Source organism: Garra rufa, chromosome 10 (assembly GCF_049309525.1).
Source record: "Garra rufa chromosome 10, GarRuf1.0, whole genome shotgun sequence".
Lineage (NCBI taxonomy): Eukaryota > Metazoa > Chordata > Actinopteri > Cypriniformes > Cyprinidae > Garra > Garra rufa.
Window position 1 is genome coordinate 30530635 of NC_133370.1, and position 21657 is coordinate 30552291.

Here is a 21657-nt window from a genome sequence, read left to right on the forward strand (position 1 = left end):
TTCAGGAGATATAAATGACACAACACAAACACAACTGAACTGACGATGATATCACTGAATTCATTGATGAACTGCCTTTAACTGAAAATTGATTGTTACAATAATGCGTTACTTACACACTATTGTGCTGTTTAAATACTGTGCAGTTGCTTTGACACAATCTGTATTGTAAAAGGCGCTATATAAATAAAGGTGACTTGACTTGACTTGACATATGGGCTATTCTACAGAATTGGTTCAAAGTTTCCCACAAATTTTGTGTATATGCAAACTGTATAATATCCAAAGTACACATTTCTAGTAAATGTGCAGTTAATTCTCATATTGTATTTTCAGAAAGTTTTGGAATATTTGTCCTCTCCCCAAATTTGTCACTACCGAAACAAAGTAATATGTAATATGTAATATGTAATTTAATAAGACCTATTAAGATTTTGCTTACATCTTCATTGTAAACATATCTTTTTTGTTTTTTTATTAAAACGTTTATTAGGTAAATAAAAACAATTGCAATTTTAACAATATCTTAAGTGTGATTTATGAGATTTGTTGTATTTTGAATCAAAATTTTCTTTGTATAAGGCAAAAAGTTGATCATACTGACTTTAAGGAAATTTAAGGATTCATTAGTTTGAATATACATTGAACCAAACACTATCATAACACCCTAGTTGATTATTCAGTATACATTATTTTTGACAAAACATCCCATGTTTCGGTCGTGACAGCAAATTTTCGGTATAATGCAGTGGTTCTCAAAGTGTGGTACTGGTACCACTACTGGTACTCAAGCTCCCTCTAGTGGTACACAGAGGAATCACTAAATTAAATATAAATTAATGTTAAAACACAATACAATTTAATTTAATCTTTGAGTAAAGTTTTTATTATTTTTGTTTTACATTTACATTACATTACACATTACAGTTTTTATTTAACTTTTAGGTACAACACATTTTAATTGAATCATTATTTAAGTTTGTTTACCTGTTTGTAAGCACTGTGCAGTGTTAATGTTCAAAATTTGTATTTACAGTGTTAAAGTGGCTGACAACAATAAATATTCTTATTAGGAATAAAACTACCTAGTGTTTAAACTGTGCAGAGTTGTAGTTGAATAGTTAGGCCTACAGCGCTACTGTATTTGGAGAGCCAAATATTTTCTGAGGTGGTACTTGGTATAAAAAGTTTGAGAACCACAAAAAAACCCACCAAAAAGTTTGGTGTAATGTATTAGTAGTGACCACATCACATTATAGAATGTTGATTGTGACTGTTATGGTACACACTTAAAAATAAAGGTTCCAAACGGGTGTTTTTGCAGTGATGCCATAAAATTACCATTTTTGGTTCCCCAAAGAACCTTTGTGTCAGGATTTATGCCTGTTCTGTCATGTTTTTCCTAGTTCCCATTCCAATGGTTTAGTCCTTGTCTCCCCCTTCTGGTTTTGTCTGTATTGGTTTAGTCATGCCCATATTTGTATTTCCCCGTCTTGTTATCTCGTTTGTAGCCACGCCCTGTTTGTTGTGTATTTAAGTCTGTGTCTGATCACACCCCAGTGTCTGTCGATGTATTGTTACTTCCATCAGTTTTGCTCCATGTTCTTCATTTTACTTCAAATAAATATCAGTATTTACTTTACTCCGGTTCCTGCCTGTTCATCTTCACCCCTCAACCCGCTAAACTGTGACACTTTGGTTTTTTAAAAAACATAGTTTTTTTTTAAATAACATTTTAAAAATCTAAAGAACCCTTTTTGACTATAAAGAAACTTTACTGCATTTGGATGGTCAGGTTCTTCTTGGAACCATAAATGGATGGGTTAAATGCAGAGCACTCATTCCGAGTATGGGTCACCTTACTTGGCCTCATGTCACCTCTTTTCCTAAAGAACCTTTATTTTTAAGAGTGTAGTGACAATTTTATGGGATAACACCCCAAAAAAAACCTAAGATGGCACTACCGAAACTTCACCAAAAAATTTTGTTGTGACTGTTATGGTATAGTGACAATTTAACAAATAACACAAATAACACCCAAATAAAAAACAAAGATGTCACTACCGAAACCAAATGTTTCGTTCGGAACTGTTTCGGTAGTGACAATTTTATGGGATAATTCACCCAAAAAAACAAAGATGTCACTATTAAAAACTTCACCAAATGTTTCGGTAGTGACTGCTACAGTAGTGACAATTTAATGGGATAACACCCCCCCAAAAAAAAACTAAGATGTCACTACCACAACTTTACCAAATGTTTTGGTAGTGACTCCTACGGTAATGCTTTGGTCGTGACTGTTATGGTATAGTGGCAATTTTATGGCATAACACCCCCCCAAAAAAAACAAAGATGTCACTAACGAAACTTTACCAAATGTTTTGGTAGTGACTCCTACGGTAATGCTTTGGTCGTGACTGTTATGGTATAGTGACAATTTTATGGCATAACACCCCCCCAAAAAAACTAAGCAACACTACCGCAACTTCACCAAATGTTTTGGTAGGGACATTTCATGGCATAATACCCAAAAAAACCCTAGGATGTCACTACCACAACTTCATCAAATGCTTTGGTCGGAACTGTTTTGGTAGTGACAATTTTATGGGATAACACCCCAAAAAACAAAGATGTCACTATTAAAAACTTCACCAAATGTTTTGGTAGTGACTGCTACGGCACTGCTTTGGTAGTGACTGTTATGGTATAGTGACAATTTTATGGCACAACACCCAAAAAACCCCTAGGATGTCACTACCGAAACTTCAGCAAATGTTTCGGTCGGGATTGTTTCGGTTTGCGACAATTTTATGAGATAACACCCAAAAAAACAAAGATGTCACTAACGAAACTTCACCAAATGTTTTGATTGTGACTGTTTTGCTAGTGACAATTTTAAATACCTTTGAACCTAGCTCAAATATGCTAATCAGCACATGGTTAGCTAGCGCAGTTCTGAACAGTTGTACACATATTAAAACTATGTTATGGAATAACTCACAAAAAAATGTGCTTAATTACAGAAAAATGGTGTTCGGTAGTGACATCCTTTATAGTTACACACACTTTTGAACACATTTACCTAAAAATGATGGGGCCTATCTACTCACCATGTAGATATGAAAGAGAGAGTGCTGGTAATAAATTTATGGGTGTAGTTAAAAGCCAATCGACTAAAACATACACTGTTTGGGCAGTGACATGAAAATGCGTAACACATTTTTTTTTTTTTTTTTTTACATAAAATTGCTACATTTACAAAGAAAATATCAAATAAATATTTGTTTTGAACTTTCAAATATATAGAAGAAATATATAAATATAAAATCAATATATAGAAGCATAGAAGACTGTAATGTGTATTGTAGCATAAATAATGAGGATTAAATAGGTGTCATATTTCCTGTGATGTTTTGTTCCATTTTGACTGTGGAGATCTGTATTATGTAACCTCCTCGTCATCGCCACGACTGAAGCGCTTCCACCTCAGCCTGTTGTCTCCATGGTTTCCAGCCACTTAGCAAAAGTAACATGAATATAGACAAACGTGTCTCCTCCTGCCCTCTCTCTATGGATCCTCTATGCAAACTGTTGTTCAGTTGAGCAAGGCTTACGTAAGGCACTCTACATGGTTTCACATACCTAAGTCATTTTCATAAGTCAAATTCAGGCCTTTAAAAGCTAACAAATGTGATGATATAGTCTGCAGATAGACCATTAATGTGAATAAATGCTTTTATTTGCAGTTTTTGATCATGTTAGGCTTGTACAAGAGTATCAGAGTGTGATAAGAGAAGATTAAAAATCTATTTAATTATTATTTATACTGGTGTCTTGCTATCTTTCTCGGTTACTTCACTAATGCCACCTTAAACTTGTTGACTTGAACTTGGTTATGGCACAATCGTCTCTGAAGCTCATTTGGAAGTGCTAATCATTATCAAAAGTGCTATTCAAATACATTTTATTTAACTGAAACTGAAATTCTTCCTTTTCTTCATAATATTGCCATAATTCTAATTAAGAAGTAAGAAGAAAGTCTTTAACTGCTTGCTATTTTTCCACACACAGTGGAAATGTGTGACACTGTACTCATGTTTTATTGTTTTCTATTTTTATTGCACTATTTTTATATTTCATAAAGGTGCCACTCTGTTTACCCTGTTTGGGTTTATTTTGCAACAATGGTTAGCCAACTGTACAGTGTCCTCTATTTTGTAAGCAAGGAACTGGTAAGTAGTGCTTTGGTTATGCAAGCTATTTAAGTTGCGTGGATGTTGTTGTTATTAGTGTTAATGTTGTGCACTTACTTCTCCATAGCGACCGCCACACACACTTAACGTTGCTTGTTAGAAAACAATGCCAATTCACCCGTACAACACAATGGGCAATGAAAGCCGCTCTGCTGCTTCTGACAGGACAGGTGACACATTATTACTCATATGGAGATCTATAGACATCTACCTATGGCATGACAACAGAATATAAGAATTCTCAGACAGTCTTAAGCCACATTTATATAATCAAGACTTCTCAAGACTCAGGAATGAGTTTTATCTAATTTGAATTCAAGTGTTTTGTTGGTCTAATTAAAGAGAGATAGATGTATAGATAGATCAAAAGTTTTTGAACAGTAAGATTTTTGTTTAAAATCAATTACATTTTAAAATATATTCAAATAGAAAACAGTTATTTGAAATAGTAAAAATATTTCAGAATTGTACAGTCTTTGCTGGACTGGTCAAATAAATGCGGGATTGGTGAGCAGAAGAGACTTCTTTAAAAACATTAAAAACCTTACTGTTCAAAAACTTTTGACTGGTAGTGTATGTTGACATTTAAATCAGCATTTTGTGAATGTTAGTGGTAATAACATATCCCTGAAAAAGAAACAAAAACAAAAACAAAAACGAACAAAAATACCCTGTCATTGCCCTTTACTGCGAAGAAGTGAAACTGGCAGATTTCTAGATGATTCTTAGCAGTCAGTAAGTTCCTGTTAGTCATACCTGAAATCAATAAATAACTGTTTGTGAACAAATAGACAAGTAGGTCTTCTTTTTGGGAATACACCTAAAACTTTTTAATCCTTTTCTTTGAAATACTGGTTTTGGTCATTTGGATTACATTTTAATGCAATCAGCTGTGTATCTTGCTGTATTGTGTAAGACTGCATGTTTAATTCATAGTTATCCACCCACTCCTGCTGTGCTTCTCAGGCTTATATAAGACAACCTGCCATATTTAGGACCTCTTCTCTCTACAATATATATACAGTCAAGCCTGAAATTATTCATACCCCTGGCAAATTCGGACTTAAAGTTACTTTTATTCAACCAGCTATTTTTTTTTTTTTTTGACCGTAAATGACACAGGCTTCTCCCAAAAGATAATAAGACGATGTACAAGAGGCATCATTGTGGAAAAAAACATTTCTCAGCTTTTATTTACATTTGAACAAAAAGTGGCATGTCCAAAATTATTCACACCCTTTGCAAACTGTCACAGTCTATGGAAAAAAAAAATCCAAAGTTCTATACCATTCCTAATAGTCCAAGCTGTTCTAAAGCATCCTAATTACCCTGATTCATTAGGAACAGCTGTTTTAATCAACTCAACAGGTGAACAACAAGCTCTCTGCTGTTGGTTTGTGGACAGTCATGGCTAAGACAAAGGAGCTCACTGAGGACCTGCGGCTGCGCATTGTGGCTGCTCACAAGTCAGGAAAGGGCTATAAGACCACATCTAAATGTTTTGAAGTTCCAGTGGCTACAGTGCAAAGTATTATTAAAAAAACTGAAGACGTTCCACACTGTGAAAAATCTCAGAAGACGTGGTCGGAAGCCAAAAGTGACACCTGTGCTGGCCAGGAGGATAGTAAGAGAGGTAAAAAAGAAGGATCACCACCAAGGCCATTCTGATGAATCTGGGCTCTGCTGGTGGCAACATCTCAAGGCAGACAGTCCAACGGACACTGCACAACACTGGGTTTCACGGACGCAGACCAAGGAGGACACCACTTCTCCAGATAAGGCACACAAAAGCCCGCTTGGTCTTTGCAAATGCTCATCTGGACAAAGAAGAAGACTTCTTGGCCTCGGGCACCAGTGGACATTTCAGCACAACAACGACCCAAAACGCACAGCAAAAGTGGTGAAGAAATGGTTAGCAGATGAAACATTAACGTTTTGCAGTGGCCCAGCCAGAGTCCTGACTTAAATCCAATTGAGAATCTGTGGAGGGAGCTAAAGATCAGGGTGATGGCAAGGAGACCCTAAAACATGAAAGAATTGGAGCTCATCGCTAAAGATGAATGGGCAAAAATACCAGTGGAGACATGCAAAAAGCTGGTCAGCAATTATAGGAAGCGTTTGATTCCTTTTTTGATTGTGTTTTGATTTTTTTTTTTTTGGTTTCTAAGAAATCAAAATAAACAGTGCATATTGTGTTGTTGATTTCTGTTAGGCCTTAATTGCTCTGGATCAATGACCTGGAATAAGGTCAGAATGCTTCATTACAATGAAATCACAAACCCAATAAAACTTTACTTCTTCATCAATATTCACTCCACATACATTATCACTGATCTTTGAACTTGAGATGATGACACTTGCTTTTGACCCATTTTTGCACATTTATATGAGATGATATGAGAATTTTATGTGAAAAATATGTGCAATAACCTTATATTTATTTGTTACCACCCTGCATCCTAGCCAATCCCCTTTGCATTCTATTCCTGGTCTATTTTTATCTATAGCACACCGGTACATACAGGTTACTTATTTATGTTCATTTATATATACATATGTGTATTTTATCTTATTTTTTTATTATCTGTGTGTTTTTATTATCTGAAGCTTGTGATACTAAAACAAATTCCTTTGAAAGTGGAAACATACTTGGCAATAAAGCTCTTTCTGTCTTTAATTTTACATCTACAAAGTACAGTACATATAATTACAAAGGAAACAACGCCCCCATGTGCCTGATATGAGCATAGCAACAAAACAATACATGCCATATTTTGGTTAAAAAATGTACTTAACCTCAGGCCATTCGAGATGTAAATTCATTTGTTTATTCACTGGAACCGATTTTTGAAAAATTATATCACTTGCTCACCAATGGATCCTCTGCAGTGAATGGGTGCCGTCAGAGTCCAAACAGCTGATAAAAGCATTAGAATAATCCACTCAACAGTAAATCAGTTTTGTGATAGTGAAAAGCTGTGTGATTGTAAGAATCAAATCCATCATTAAGATTTTTTAACCTCAAGCTGTATCAGGGTAAAATGCGAGTCAACCACATTAACGCAGGTTACGTAATAATATTACTTTTTCCAAATAACTAATGTAACACATTACTTTTTAATGGACAAGAAAATATCTGAGTTACTTTTTCAAATAAGTAACACCAGTTACCCTCCCTCCCCCCGTTCATTGATTAAAAGCTCTCCTGTCTCCATGTTGAGAGAAATTGTGAGTAGGCTATAAGATGTTACTTTAGTTCTAGAATAAATGTGAACATGCATTAATTCATCTCACTCACTAAAAAAAAAACAAAAAACAGAAACGGTATTCCTCAAAATGAATAAAAACAGTGAAATTCAATGCAAACCTGCAATAAATAAATATGTTAAATAATACAAATATTTTTTATGTATTTAATCCCATTTTATTAATCAGTGTCTTTGCTGCCGACCTTCGATGATCCAATTCATCCATACTAGTAATAAACAAAACTTACTCAAGATAATCAAACATTTGTTTTCCTTTTTTTATTGAGTTGACATTTTTTTCTTCTGCAGTCAACTGTACAGACGTGAATTTACTTTTCTCTAAGCCTGAGGCTTTTGGTGTAAAAAGGCTTTTACATTTGCCAAAAATAGAACGTTTTATATTAAAAACAAACAAGCGAGCCCTGCCCAGATGAAAAAAAAAAAGTAACGCAATCAGTTACTTTTTTAGGGCGTAACTCAATATTGTAATACATTACTTTTAAAAGTAAGTTTCCCCAACACTGCTTATAACCATAATATTGCTTTCCCCAGTCAAAAAGTCATCTCATCTGAATCAGGAATGACATATGCAGATCAAGCGCAGTTTACAAGCTAAGAGAGAGAGATCTTAAATTATGAAAATGTATTTTGTGTTTTATTGGTGGAGATCAAAAGTAGAGAACAATCTATAAGTACTTAATTTTTTTCTGAAATATTGTTAATCTTCACTACTGTTTAACTAACATGTTTTACAAAATAAACAAGGCATTTCAACAAAAACACCTTTATTTTGTGGAAAACACAGTGACCAAAATGAGAGAACAGTAACCACTGTAGCACAAAAAAAGATTACAACTAAAATTTAGAGGGTTACAGCTGTCAGAAACTAGTAGGAAGTGTACAGGCCCTCACTATAAATGACTTCAGGACATCTCTGGCAGCAGGACATCACTAGTTTCTCAGACTGCACTGTTATGATCTTGGCCCACTCTTCTTCCACTGGTAGTTTTATAGCTGCAGTGGGTATCTTAGCCATAACGTTGTCACCAAGAATCTTTAATCAAGCTTAGATCAGGACCCTGGGCTGGCTATTTCATAATTTCAGTGTTCTTAGCTTCAAGGAACAGCTTGCAGTGTGACGGGGCATTGTCTTGCATAAACATGCAGGCTATTTGGGGGATGCTTGCAGGAAAGGAACTGCATGTCACTGAAGGAGGTTCTGATAAACATTTGCATTCACCCTGCCATGTAGCTGTATAAGAGGCCCAAAGCTGCTGCAGAAAACATCCCCTAAACTATAACACTTCCTCCTCCACCTTTAACTGACTTCTTTTCACAGTTAGGGTTTAGTGTTTTCTCAGTTTGGCGCAGAACAAAATGTTTCCATCAGACCCAAATAAATTAAACTTGCTCTCATCACTAAAGTAAACTTTGGACCAGTTCTCCTCTCTCCACACAACATGCTCCTCAACAAAGGTGAGCTTAGCCTTTTGATTCTTTCTGCTGATGAGAGGCTTAGTCACTGTAGAGTGTACTTTCAGTCCGACTTTTCTTAAACATGCCGAGACAGATCCTTACCCTGTTCAGGACTGAACTGGCAAGCAATTCCAGCTGCAGTGTTGAACCGACTCCCCGTTGAGAGTAGCCGCATTATCTGGTCTTCTCATGCATTTTTCCTACATGGACGATCAGCCTTTTTGGAGGACTTGAATGAATTACACTCTTAAAAATAAAGGTTCTTCAAAAGGTTCTTCACAGTGATGCCATAGAAGAACCATGTTTGGTTCCACAAAGAACCATTCAGTCAAAAGTTATAAAAAAAAAAAAACATCTCTTTCTTACCTTTTTATAATCTGAAGAACCTTATTTTGCCTCAAAGAAGCTTTTGTGAAACAGAAAGGTTCTTCAGATGTTAGAGGTTCTATATGGGACCATTTAGACAAAAAAGGCTCTTCTATGGCATCGTGAAGCACCTTTATTTGTAAGAGTGTAGTGTTATTGTAAACCTGCAATATTTGCAATACTTCTGTAGCAATGGCTGAAAGGGTCAACCCTTTATCCATTTCAGTCATCTGAAACAGATAAATAATCTACAAAAATGGAAAAGAAGCGACAATGTTTGTATTCATTTTATTTATTTTCCAAAAGGACCATACAATATAAAAGGAATATCTTATAAGGCAGTTGGTAAACTATTTCATCATTTTTGCACTTAATCAAATGATTGACTGGTGTGATGCAAACTCAACATTCACTTGGAATCGTAAACGAGCAAGTGGAGACTTCCTTGGGTTGTTTATGTATGGCTTCAAGTACGGCAAAAACAAGCAGACCACAGTGGAAGCAAAATTCTCCATTGCAGCTTGAGCGCGAGCTGCGTGTTTGGTGGAAATTGTGAGAGTTCACAAACAAGTGTGTGCGTGTCTCAGAGGTTAGCTATATATCATCAGCACCTGACATAAAGTCTGAGTTCAAAGTACATGTTGATGTTAATCATGTTCTAATACAGTTCAAAAATGATGTGATCGAAATATACAGAAGCTCCTGTTGGACAATCTAATAATACTCAGCGTTATAAAAAATTAAACTCATTGTTTTTGTAAAGAGTACAAAAACACTAGTATTAATCAACAATTATGACAATAAAAACGTTTTTGGCAACTTAAGAAAAGTTATTCCCTTTTTTTGTTTCTTAAAACGTGATTCCGGTGTGATATGAAACAAACAAAAATAAATGCTAGAAACGACATGAATCACTGAAGGGACTGAAGTAAGCACTCTGATCACAAGAAATTGAGCTGGAAATCTCCCTCGTGAAAGCACAGGTGTTCATATAAGGCTAGATTTAACAACCATATATAAAGCAAGTAGAAAAAAAATGAAAATACTGATGTTGGCATGTTCCAACTCTTGATTATGTTTTAAAAACAAGCAGATGAGAAAGATATCTTACGAAATAAAGCTTGATCACATACTTAAAGGGACAGATCACACAAAAATTAAAATGCGGTCATTTGTTCACCCTCGTCTGAATCTCTTTGACTTGCTTAACTAACATTTTTGGGTGGACTATCCCTTTAAGTAATACAAAACTACAAACTCCACATGCCACTGTAAAAAAAATTACTAGTCATGTGATTACATGTACTGTTTGATCTATTTTGTTGACACTTTACATCAAGACAGACGTGAGAATGTGAAGTATGCGAGGCGGGCGAGCGAGTAAAGAGACGCTTCCTTTGATAATAGCTAAAATGTCTGTGCTTAATAAGTACTGAGGTCAACAATAACATTTTCTTATCACCATTCTGTTAACATAGATCCAAGATGTTTATCTTCACTGCAAGAAATCCAAATGGGACTGTAATGTTTGATCGTTTCTAACAAAAAAAAAAAAAAAAAAGGTGAGCGACTGGCCATCCTCCACAGTTTGGCAGTGTGGGCAGAAACCAGACCACGAGGGGTTGTGCCAGCCAGTCCCTCCGCCAACCCTGCCACGGTGCTGAGGTGCTGAAGATTTACACAGTCTTCCTGGCCGTGAGCACTCTGACGATGGAGCCCACGCCACCTGCTTGGAGAGCCTACAAACAGAGAGTGACAGAATTACGGTTTGTAGGGAGTAAACAAATGCTTAAAGGGAAAATTCACCCAAAAATGAAAATTCTGTCATTAATAACTCAACTTCATGACATTCCAAACCTGTAATGGTGCGTTCACAACAGACGCGAATGGCGCGTTAAGCGCGAGTGATTTACGTTAAGTCAATGCAAAGACGCGATAGACCTTCCGGCGGCGCGAATGACGCGATTCACGCGAATTGAGCGTTTGACGCGCAAAACACGTGATTCGCGTGAATCGCGCAAGTTGAAAAATTTTAACTTTGGCGAAAATTTGCGCCGCGTTAACCAATCAGGAGCTTGCTCTAGTAGTGACGGAGGCAGAAATCCGAAACAACAATGGAGGACAAAATCACCGTTGCTGTCTGTGGTTACTCGGAGCTGTACCATGCATCTTTGTACTTTTATAGAAAAACAGGAATAAAAAAGGATCTTGCTTGGAAGAAAGTGAGTGAAGAGGTCGGACAATCTGGTAAGTTTTAAAAAACGCTCTTTACTCAATTTGACCTACATATATATACACATATTGAGACTACAAGCAAGCTAAAGCTGGCAAATTGAGCTCATTCACCTATTTTACAACTACTTTCCCGCTGACGAGTGGCAGACGCGAATTTGCGTCTGTTGAAGTAAATTTCACGCGCGAATGAAGCGAGTAAACTCAAAATGTTCAATCGTCCAACTACGCTCGAATAGCGCGATTTATTCGCGCAAGTCGCGTCTGGTGTGAATGCCCCATTAGACTTTTGTTCATCTTTGGAACACAAATTAAAGGTCCACTGCCTTGAAACACTCAGCATTGTTTTATGTGGTGACGCAATTTCAACTTAAATTTTTTCAATTTTTGAAACAAATTGACAATTTATATACTTTTTAACCTCAAATGCTCATCTTGGCTCGTTTCTGTGATGTGCATGCGTAGTCTGTGTGATCCGGGTCAATACAGTTAGGTTATGTCGAAAAACTCCCAATTCATTTTCGTCTTCAACTTCCAAATCGTCCTACAACGTTGTTTTACCTTTTTATTGTAAAGAGCGTTTGATTTTATTTGTATTGTGGTGGGAGGAGCAAACGACAGACACAGTGGGTGTGGCGTCAGGCCTCGGAGAGGCTTTTATTGAACATAATAAAATAAAATAAGTGTCCAAGGGGTAAAAAGTGTCCAAAAATAAAAAGGGGATCTGGTGTCCTCGAGTGCTCGACGTTCCGTGAAGGAGGGGCAGTGTTCGGTAGGAAAGGGTCCAGGCAAGGGGCGGAGTCCGGCGGCCGCACACGTTCCCTGCTGAGGTCCGGGGCGAAAGGGGCGGCGGCTCTCTGGCTGCGACGTCCTCCTCTGCCTACGCGGCACTGTCGAGGGATTAAACGACCCGGCATCCTGGCCCGTCGGTCGCAACGTCTGTGCGGTCATAGTCTGGACCGGGGGTCCGGCAGCTTGTCTTCCTGGTGGCGCTGGTTCCCTCTTCACCCCTACCTGGACCCACGAGGACACCAGCGTGCATGCACGGGGGAGAGACCGGTCTCCTGAGGAGAGGCGCTCGGCATTTAAACAGCGGCGGTGAGGCTTCATTCAATTCAGGTGCTCCTCATCACACGCCGCCAACCCGGGATGTTTTCACGCCCCTCCTCTCCCATACACACCCACTCCCGTCGGGAGCCTGGAGAAGGGTGGCGAATAAGGGACGGGGTGGTGATGATAACACCATGATGAGACAAGATGAGCATTTACGGTTAAAAAGTATATAAATTTTCAATGCGTTTCAAAAATAATGATCGTTTTCGCTAGATAAGACCTTTCTTTCTCGGCTGGGATCGTTTAGAGCCCTTTAAAGCTGCGTTTAAACTGCATTTTGGAAGTTCAAACTTGGGGGCACCATACATATCCGTTACATGGAGAGAAATCCTGAAATGTTTTCCTCAAAAAACTATTTCTTTGCGACTGAAGAAAGAACTTTTGTTCTGGAAAAAATAGTTGAATTAAGTCATTTTTCTTTTCTTTGCATGCAAAAAGCATTGTCGCAGCTTCATAAAAGTAAGGTTGAACCACTGATGTCACATGGATTATTTTAACAATGTCCTTACTGCCTTTCTAGGCCTTAAGTTGTCTATTCAGGGTCAGAAATAATTTGTGCTCTGAAGATTTTGTAACCAAGTTTTTTTTATTTATTTATTAATAATATTGTCCGTTTTAGGTAAGTTTTTCTTTTGTGAACGCATTTCTGTTTAGTTTTTTTTTTATAGTTTAGTTTTAGGTTTAGTTCCTGTAATTAAAGTTCAGCAGAATGAACAGATCACTTCTAGAGTGCTGACCAAAGAAAGACTTAATTTAACCTTATGTGGTTTATGCACATTTGTTCAAAATAGACTGGCAGATTGTTCACAAGATGTAGGCTAGGCAATGGTTTTGAATTATTTTCAGAAAGGATGCATGATCTCATCTTTTATTCTATTAATTACCATGTTGCGCTGTGTGTCTTTTTTTCTTCTTCAAAGCACTAACTTAGAATGCCTAATGTTGGTTTGATTGCTTGTGTTACATGAAAAAAATAAGTAATTTTGCCTACCTGCAGAGCTGGGTAGTAACTGATTACATGTAATCTAGATCACATAATCAGATTCAAAAAGTTATGTTCTTGTAATTAGAGTAAATTACATTTTAAAATACTCGTAATCAGACTACAGTTACTCTTTTATTGATTACATGATTACATATTATTCACACAATAGCAGTGCTGGGGGTAAACAGATTGCTTTTTCTCAAGTAACTAGTAAAGTAACATTACTTTTTCATTTACAAGATTTTTTTTTTTTTTTAAGTAATGCCAGTTACTTTTTGTTTCCTTTATGCATTTAATCCCATTTAACCAATTTTTAACCAATGTCTTTGCTGCTGACCTTTGTTGATCCAATTCAACCATACTAATAAGCAAAACTTAGTTTAGATTAACAGTTGTGCTTCATTTTTCTCACTGCTGAAGAGTGTTGAACTTTCTTTTCCTACAGTTCTACTGTACAGACGTGAATTTAACGTGAAGAGACGTGAAGTCTTATTCTAAAAATCTAACATTTTATATTAAAAACAAACAAGCAAGCCCTGCCCAGATTTAAAAAGTAATGCAAAAGTAATATGAAAAAATACTTTCCATAAAAAGACTTAATAACGTAAAGAGTTACTTCTTTAGGGAGAAATGCAATATTGTGATTGTAGGTTATCAAGTTCACATCTGACACCTCACAACTGAAGTTCCAGTCTGGATATATTTAACTCGGTGAAGAAAGTACACTGATACTTTTGGCATTTCTAGGCATTGTATTTCATGTCACACTTTTATAATTGATTATAAACTGATTTCTTGTAACGTGTGCGTCTGGTCGACACTAATAGCGTATCATGAATGTGCAGTCATGCACAGAAACCAGTGGCCAAGCTCAGGATTTTTGATAAATAATTGTTTGAATGGGACCATTCTGTGATACTTTTGCATCCTTTTTGCACCTTTAAAATATAGACACTCCTTTTAATAACCTAAAAATAACCTTTACATAGCACAAATGCCTCTTTATAGTGGAAAAAGGTTCTTTAGATTTTAAAAATGTTCTTCTAAGAAATTTTTTTCACTGAAAAGAATAAAAATGGTTCTTGCTGTGAAAACCCTCTTTAGGAACCTTTATTTTTAAGAGTGCTCTATTGGCAGAATTTTCATTTTTAGGTGAACTATTCTATTTAAAAAAAATGTATTTACCTTTTCATGCCACTGCAGTAAGATGGCACTACTGTTGTCTGAGGGTTTTTCAAAGCCTTTGTAGATGTATTTCATCAGGAGATCGACTCCAGTCTTATCCAGAGACTGAACAGCCTTTTCTATATCGCTAGATTTGAAAGAGCTGAGCACTTTCAACACGAGACCTTCAGCCCGCTCCTGCACACACAAGCACACACCCTCATAATGAACAACCCTTGAAAACATATTAATCATGAATTAATTTGAGATGCTTATACACTTTTAATACACTTTCAAACCTACATGGCCATATAAATAAGTGCATTTTAAAGGAACACGCCACTTTTTTTCGGAAATAGGCTCATTCTCCAACTCACCCCGAATTAATAAGTTGAGTTTTACCGTTTTGAAATCCATTCAGCCGTTCTCCTGTTCTGGCGATATCACTTTTAGCATAGCTTAGCATAGATCATTGAGGAGAGAAAACTCAACTTTTTAACTCAGGGGGAGTTGGAGAATGAGCCTTTTTCCAAAAAAAGTGGAGTGTTCCTTTAAGTAAATATATATATTAAATGTGCATTTTACACAAATATAAGTATAATTATTTATAATATTTTAAAATATACAGTGCATGGCATAAATACATACACCACCTCTAAAACATAATATAAAGAAAAATAAAAAAATAAAGGAAAATAAAGTGCTCAAATGTTCTGTTTCAAAAATGAGTACACCCTCCTGAAAGTAACTAAATAAAACTAAAAGTACATTCTCCCTTATTTTTAATATGCACAAGTCAGAATAAGCATGTTGTTTGAATTTCTACATAAATATTGTTACACTGAAAGACACTGTAACATTATTTCAACCAAATTTTGACATTTTATTCTCAAAAAACGTGAAACCTTTTTTAAACCTTAAAAGTAGACACTTTACTTAGATTATGTTTTCTATGGACATGAAATGAATAAGGGATAATCAACGGTTTGCCGTGCATTAAAGGATTTTAAATGCAGACGGGGAGGCTAATAAGCGGAGGGTGGTTGCCTCCGCTTATTCCATGGTCATTCGCCAAGTTATAGACAAGTTAAAACTAGGATTGATATTTGCAGCACAAAATTTGACCGAAAGGATAAAAAAGATGGTTATTTTCGTCAGTTATGACTCGCAGCTCTAGCATTCTGCCCGCTTCAAATCAGACAAAGAGATGAAATAGTGCGGTAAGATCACATTTATTTGAATGAATTATAGCATTTGTTTCAGTAAATTATCGATGGCCGAGAGAGAGAGAGAGAGAGAGAGAGAGAGAGAGAGAGAGAGATGACAGTTGTGTGTGTGCGTGTGTGTGTGTGTGTGTGTGTGTGTGTGTGTGTGTGCGTCAGTGGCGATTTCTTTAACCCTTTGAGCAGTACGGTCCCACATATGGGATTCTAATTTCTGTGCCCCTGAGAGTACGGTCCCACATATGGGATTTAGAACATTCGGTGATGTCACGCAACTGTCAAATTCAAACTGCGCTTTGGCGCGCTGGCTGGCGCTGAGCCAGAGACGGACGAGCTCTGCGCTTGTCATATAATCACAACTATGCAGTGTTTTTAATCACATAACGCTTATTTTAGGTTTCAGACATTTAAATACACATAAGTACTAGTAAAAGGAGACATTTAGAGTTTGTAAAATACACACATAGGTCTATGGAAGCAGCAAATAACAATCTATTCAAATATAATTTGCCGATGTGTTTTATTCAGATCACATACACATAGGCTAAGTAACTAAAAAGTTCACTCTATTCCTCTTCTAGTTCACCAGCCACTTACTTGCATGTATTTCGGGAGAAACGGATGAATTAACGTGCTGTAAATGCGGCTGACAGGACTCTCTGAACAGCAGCGCGAACAAACATGGCCGCGCCCATCTCACGTTACAGATTACGATCCAGATCATTTATATAGGGTTTTAAATGACGAAACATACTAATTCACACATATTTGTGAATCGGAATATTAGATAGTTCATGGCATGGTAAGCAAGTGTGTGAGTATTCTGAATAAAAAAGGAAAAACGAAATAAAAGCGATCTATCTGTCATACAGTGTTATTGTGTCTGTGTTGTGTCATGTGACAAGCTTGATGCGTCGCCATGGAAACAATAAGGACGAACATTCTAAAATAACGGTCGCTTAAAAAAAACTCACTCTCGGGGGTCCGCTAGAATATTTTAAACTCACCACTGAAAGGGTTAAGACTGCAAGGGAAGCTCAGCTTCCCCTATAATGTCACAAAATTAATGGTCAAATTACGTACTATTGTATTAACATTTTATTGACTAAAAATGCGTTAGAAAACGTTCATCTCAAAGACGGGTTCGTTCAGAATCAGTTAGATATAGCAGGTCGGCTGACTTGATTTTCTTCTCATACATTCCTGTAGCGTCACAGTGCATTTCCCCATTGAAGCCCAGCGTCCATTGACTTCAATGGGGCTGCTTTGAACGTTTTTTTTCAGTGCTTTGAAACTAGACGGTCATTGGATAAACGCTGCGATTATGTCCCGCCCACGGACGCTCAGCGTCTCTGGGGGTGAATGAGGAGTGGGCTGGCCTGGACGCTGAGCTTCTGCGTGATGATTGGAAGGTCTGTCGAAAGATTGCATCTCCTTTTGACTGACAGCGATTTTGTACTATAAGGAATCGCTGAAGCTATTCGCGCTCAGTCCCATCGTGGATTTCTCAAGTTCAGTCGAAATAAATACTGCTGCAACCTATTTCTTTATATTTGCTTGGCGAAATTGCTTGATTTTCATCATACATTTCACACAATTATACACCACATTCCTTGTTTCACTTTTACAGAGTTTAATTTTTTTTTTTAGATCGTTCATTCATTCATTCATATAGTAGGCTAGGCTAGCGTCGTGGGTGAAACTGCACACGAAAAGACGCCTAGTTGGTACGACAGGGTCACAGACCATTTTCTTGAAAAGGAACTTAGGGCAGAATTTACTTTTAAATAAATAGACAATTTTATGATGTAGGCCGAAAATTAGCTTCCCCTATTTGACAGACCAGTAGCCGCCACTGGTGTGCGTACCTGCCTGCATGCTGTGCGTCTCTCTCTACAAACAACGAATTCATTCAAAAATAGCAGCTTTACCACCTCGTTGCTGAGGAATATAATGTAGCGATCTAGTATCTAGGCTATTTTAATAAGAATTGCGGGCAAGCGCTTGCAAGAGGTTTATGTATGCACAATGCAATCTCTCTCTCTCTCTCTCTCTCTCTCTCTCTGCGTTTGCGTGCATCAATTAAAGCAGCGCATTAATATAGAACGGTGATTAAACTGACTTGGAACTACCTGTGCATTAAACGGTTTTACTGCATACCAGCCAGCCAATTAGAATCCAGTATCCAGACATTTTTTTTATCCACACTAAATTTTATATAGTGCCTTGCAAACGTTTTCATACCCCTTCATTGTTTCACATTTTGTTTTGTTGCAGCGTTATGTTAAACTGCTTTAAATTATTTTTTCCCCACATCAATTTACACTCCATACACTATAATAATGTCAAAGCAAAAACCAGATTTGCAAATTTTACAAGTTTATTAAAAATAAAACACTGAAATAAGTACATTGCATAAGTATTTATACCCTTAATTCAGTACATAGTTGACGCACCTTTCCAGCCTCAAGTCTTTTTGGGTATGATGTGACAAGCTTTGCACATCTGCATTTGGCAATTATCTGCCATTCTTTGCCTCACCTTTTCACCTCTCAAGCTCTGTCAGCTTGGATGGGGGCTGGCAGACATTTTCTAGAGTCCTAGTTGTTCCAATCGTCTTCCATTATGGATAATGGAGGCTACATGCTTCTGTGAACCTTCAATGCAGCCGTTTTTTCTGAACTCTTCCCTAGATCATTGCCTTAACGCAAGTCTGTCACTGAGCTCTACATGCAGTTATCTTGACCTCAGGACTTGGTTTTTGCTCTGATATGCAATTTCAGCTGTTAGACCTTTTCTGAGAGGTGTGTTTGCCTTTCTAAATCATACTCATTCAAATGAATTTGCCACAGTTTAACTCCACTCGAAGTGTAGTAACATCCAGAAGCACTATGAATGCTCCTGAGCTAAATTTCGAGTGTCCCAGAAAAGGGTATGAATACTTATGCAACGGGATCTTTTCAGTTTTTTTATTTCTAATAAATTTGCAAAGTTGTTACAAACTTGTTTTGTGCTTTGTCATTATGGTGTATAAGATGTAGACTGGCGTGGAAAAAAGTAATTTAAAGCAGTTTAACATAATGCTGCAACAAAACAAAATGTGAAAAAAATTAAAACTTTTGCAAGGCACTGTATATTTTCAATCCACCCCCTTATTCACCCCCTTAACAACTGTTTTTTTTTTTTTCTTTGAAGAACCAGGCATCCCACATTTTTGATACTTAGCTTTAACTCACCTTCATATTCTGGTTCTTGGTGTTGATGGGTGGATTCTTCAGTACTGCCTGCAAAGCTCCCATCAGGTTCCCTGTATGATGCATTAAGGAAAGCACCAGGGAGCCTGAAATTACATCTAGCCACAAATAACATTCACTCTTCAATTATCACTATACATAAACTATTAAAAGTTGTCAGAAAGTATATATTAGAAGGTGTGAGGAATTGGCAGTCTTGCAACCGGAAGTCGGTGGCATCCGGAAGTGTTTCTACAGCAACCTCATTCTAAGTAATTGCCACATCTATAAGATACAGCTTCACGTGTTGCACTTTAAACATTACAGCCGTAATTTACCCGTTTTAAAATAGCCTAAAGAACTGGAGGCGCAATGCAAACTATGACATTGTAAATGTGCATGTCCTAAATGAATGAAGTGACTGACTACCACACCCATGTCTGGACGAGAAGACAGAAATAATCTGTTATGCAATTAAACACCAGCATATCAAGTGCTTTCAGAAAACGATAGATCAAATTATATTCGAGTAAGCAGGACATCTATGAAAAGTAACAGTAAAAGTCATGGGACTGAAAGGATATGATCTGATGAGAGAATCCACCTCAGCCTCATCCGGACCTAGTTGATTTTCTCCGCCTTCCTCCTCGTCGACAAACTTGTTTTCGTCGTATTCATCCACATCAACCTTCCTGAATCGATCGGACACTGTGTTCTTCGACATGGCTGGTTGGATAAATCAATCAGAAGGTGCCAGTTTATACAGAATAGTCCCAGCACTTTCAGGAAGCAGCTCGGTGCTTATTGACTTCCGCATAGAAAGCCCCCTAGTGTCAGTGGCACGAATTAAAACCTACACGTGTCATCTCATGTCTAACTCTAGGTGGCACCCAAGCAATCTGATTATAAAATTTCATTTTTGGTTACATTTGATTTTTGATAAGCAATTTACTGGACTTTGGCTCCGAGTATAAAGTGGTTTAATAAATAAATTAATAAAATAATCTTAAATAATTAAAATGAGTTAATTATGTGCACTGCCGTTTAAAATACCGCATTTAATTGACTAAAAATACATAAAAATCTTAATATTGACCTTTTTTTTTTCTTTTAATATACTTTAAAATATAATTTATTCTTACTCCAGTCTTCAGTGCCAAATGATTCTTTAGAAATAATTCCAATATGCAGATGTGTAATCAATGTTGGAAACAGTTGTGCTGCTTAATTTATATATATTACGTGATACTTTTTCAGGATTCTCGAACAAAACGTTAAAAAGAACATCTAATTTTTTTTTCCTTTTTTGCGAAAAAAAAAAACTTATAATCAGCAAGCAAGTGTTAAATTGATAAGAAGTAATAGTAAAGAAGTATATTGTTAGAAAATAATTCTACTTTGAATAAATGCTGTTATTTTAAACTTGTTATTCATCAAAGAATCCTGAAAAAATGATCACAGGTTTCAAAAAAATATTAAGCAACACAACTGTTTCCAGCATTGATGATAAATCAGCATATTAGAATGATTTCTAAAGGATCATGTGACACTGAAGACTGAAGTAAATATGCTGAAAATTTAGCTTTGCACCACATAAATAAATTCTATTTTAAAGTATGTTAAAATATAAAACTGTTATTTTAAATTGCAATATCTCATAATACTACTTTTTTTTTATTTTTGATCAAATAAATGGAACTACATACTCAGTGTACATTTTGAGAATACTACTTGTATACATTTATATTCAAATAATTTATATTATATATAAATATATTTAATAGATAAACATAACATTTGTCTTAAATATGTACAAGTGTGTGTACATAACAAATATACACAGTACACTCACATATATTATTTAAACAAAAACTTCCCTTTCAACTTGATTTTTTAAAGGTGAGATTTAGCTTAATTTTACTGTACTTAATAGACTAATAGGCTAAAACTACATATACATTTAAATAATATCAATTAAGTAATTCTAAACCATTTGGGTAGGATGTTGTTTGAGCATTTATTAACCACTATGTAAAAAGAATCCATTACAAATTTAGTATGCCTACTCCCTAACATTTTTTATTTGACTTGTTTTGACCAATGAAATTAATGTATTTATCTCTTTATTGATTTATTCTCATCCTATTTGCCAGTACTACATTATGATAATGATGTGTTACTGACATATTATCAACATACTACTATAAGCAACTGGGTGAGTCTTGGCATAAAAACTGATGGTCTTCTCAAACTGACATTTCTCTAACAGCCCAGCAGATGGCGATATTGTCTAAATTAATACATTTCCAAAGGTGAAAAGCGGTAATGCCAAAATCATATTTAGCAAATAATGCCAAAATGTAA

General features: G+C 36.3%; 1 protein-coding gene across 1 annotated transcript; it reads right to left on the reverse strand.

Annotated features, from left to right (window-relative positions):
- Window positions 1-9617: 9617 nt before the first annotated feature.
- Window positions 9618-20102, reverse strand: arpc5a (actin related protein 2/3 complex, subunit 5A). The gene is made up of 4 exons (XM_073849033.1): window positions 19877-20102; window positions 19297-19368; window positions 14859-15035; window positions 9618-11082 (listed from the first exon to the last, which is right to left on the reverse strand). Exons 1-4 carry the CDS (start codon window positions 20015-20017, stop codon window positions 11020-11022), a joined length of 453 nt encoding a protein of 150 aa, XP_073705134.1. The 5' UTR covers window positions 20018-20102; the 3' UTR covers window positions 9618-11019.
- Window positions 20103-21657: the final 1555 nt, after the last annotated feature.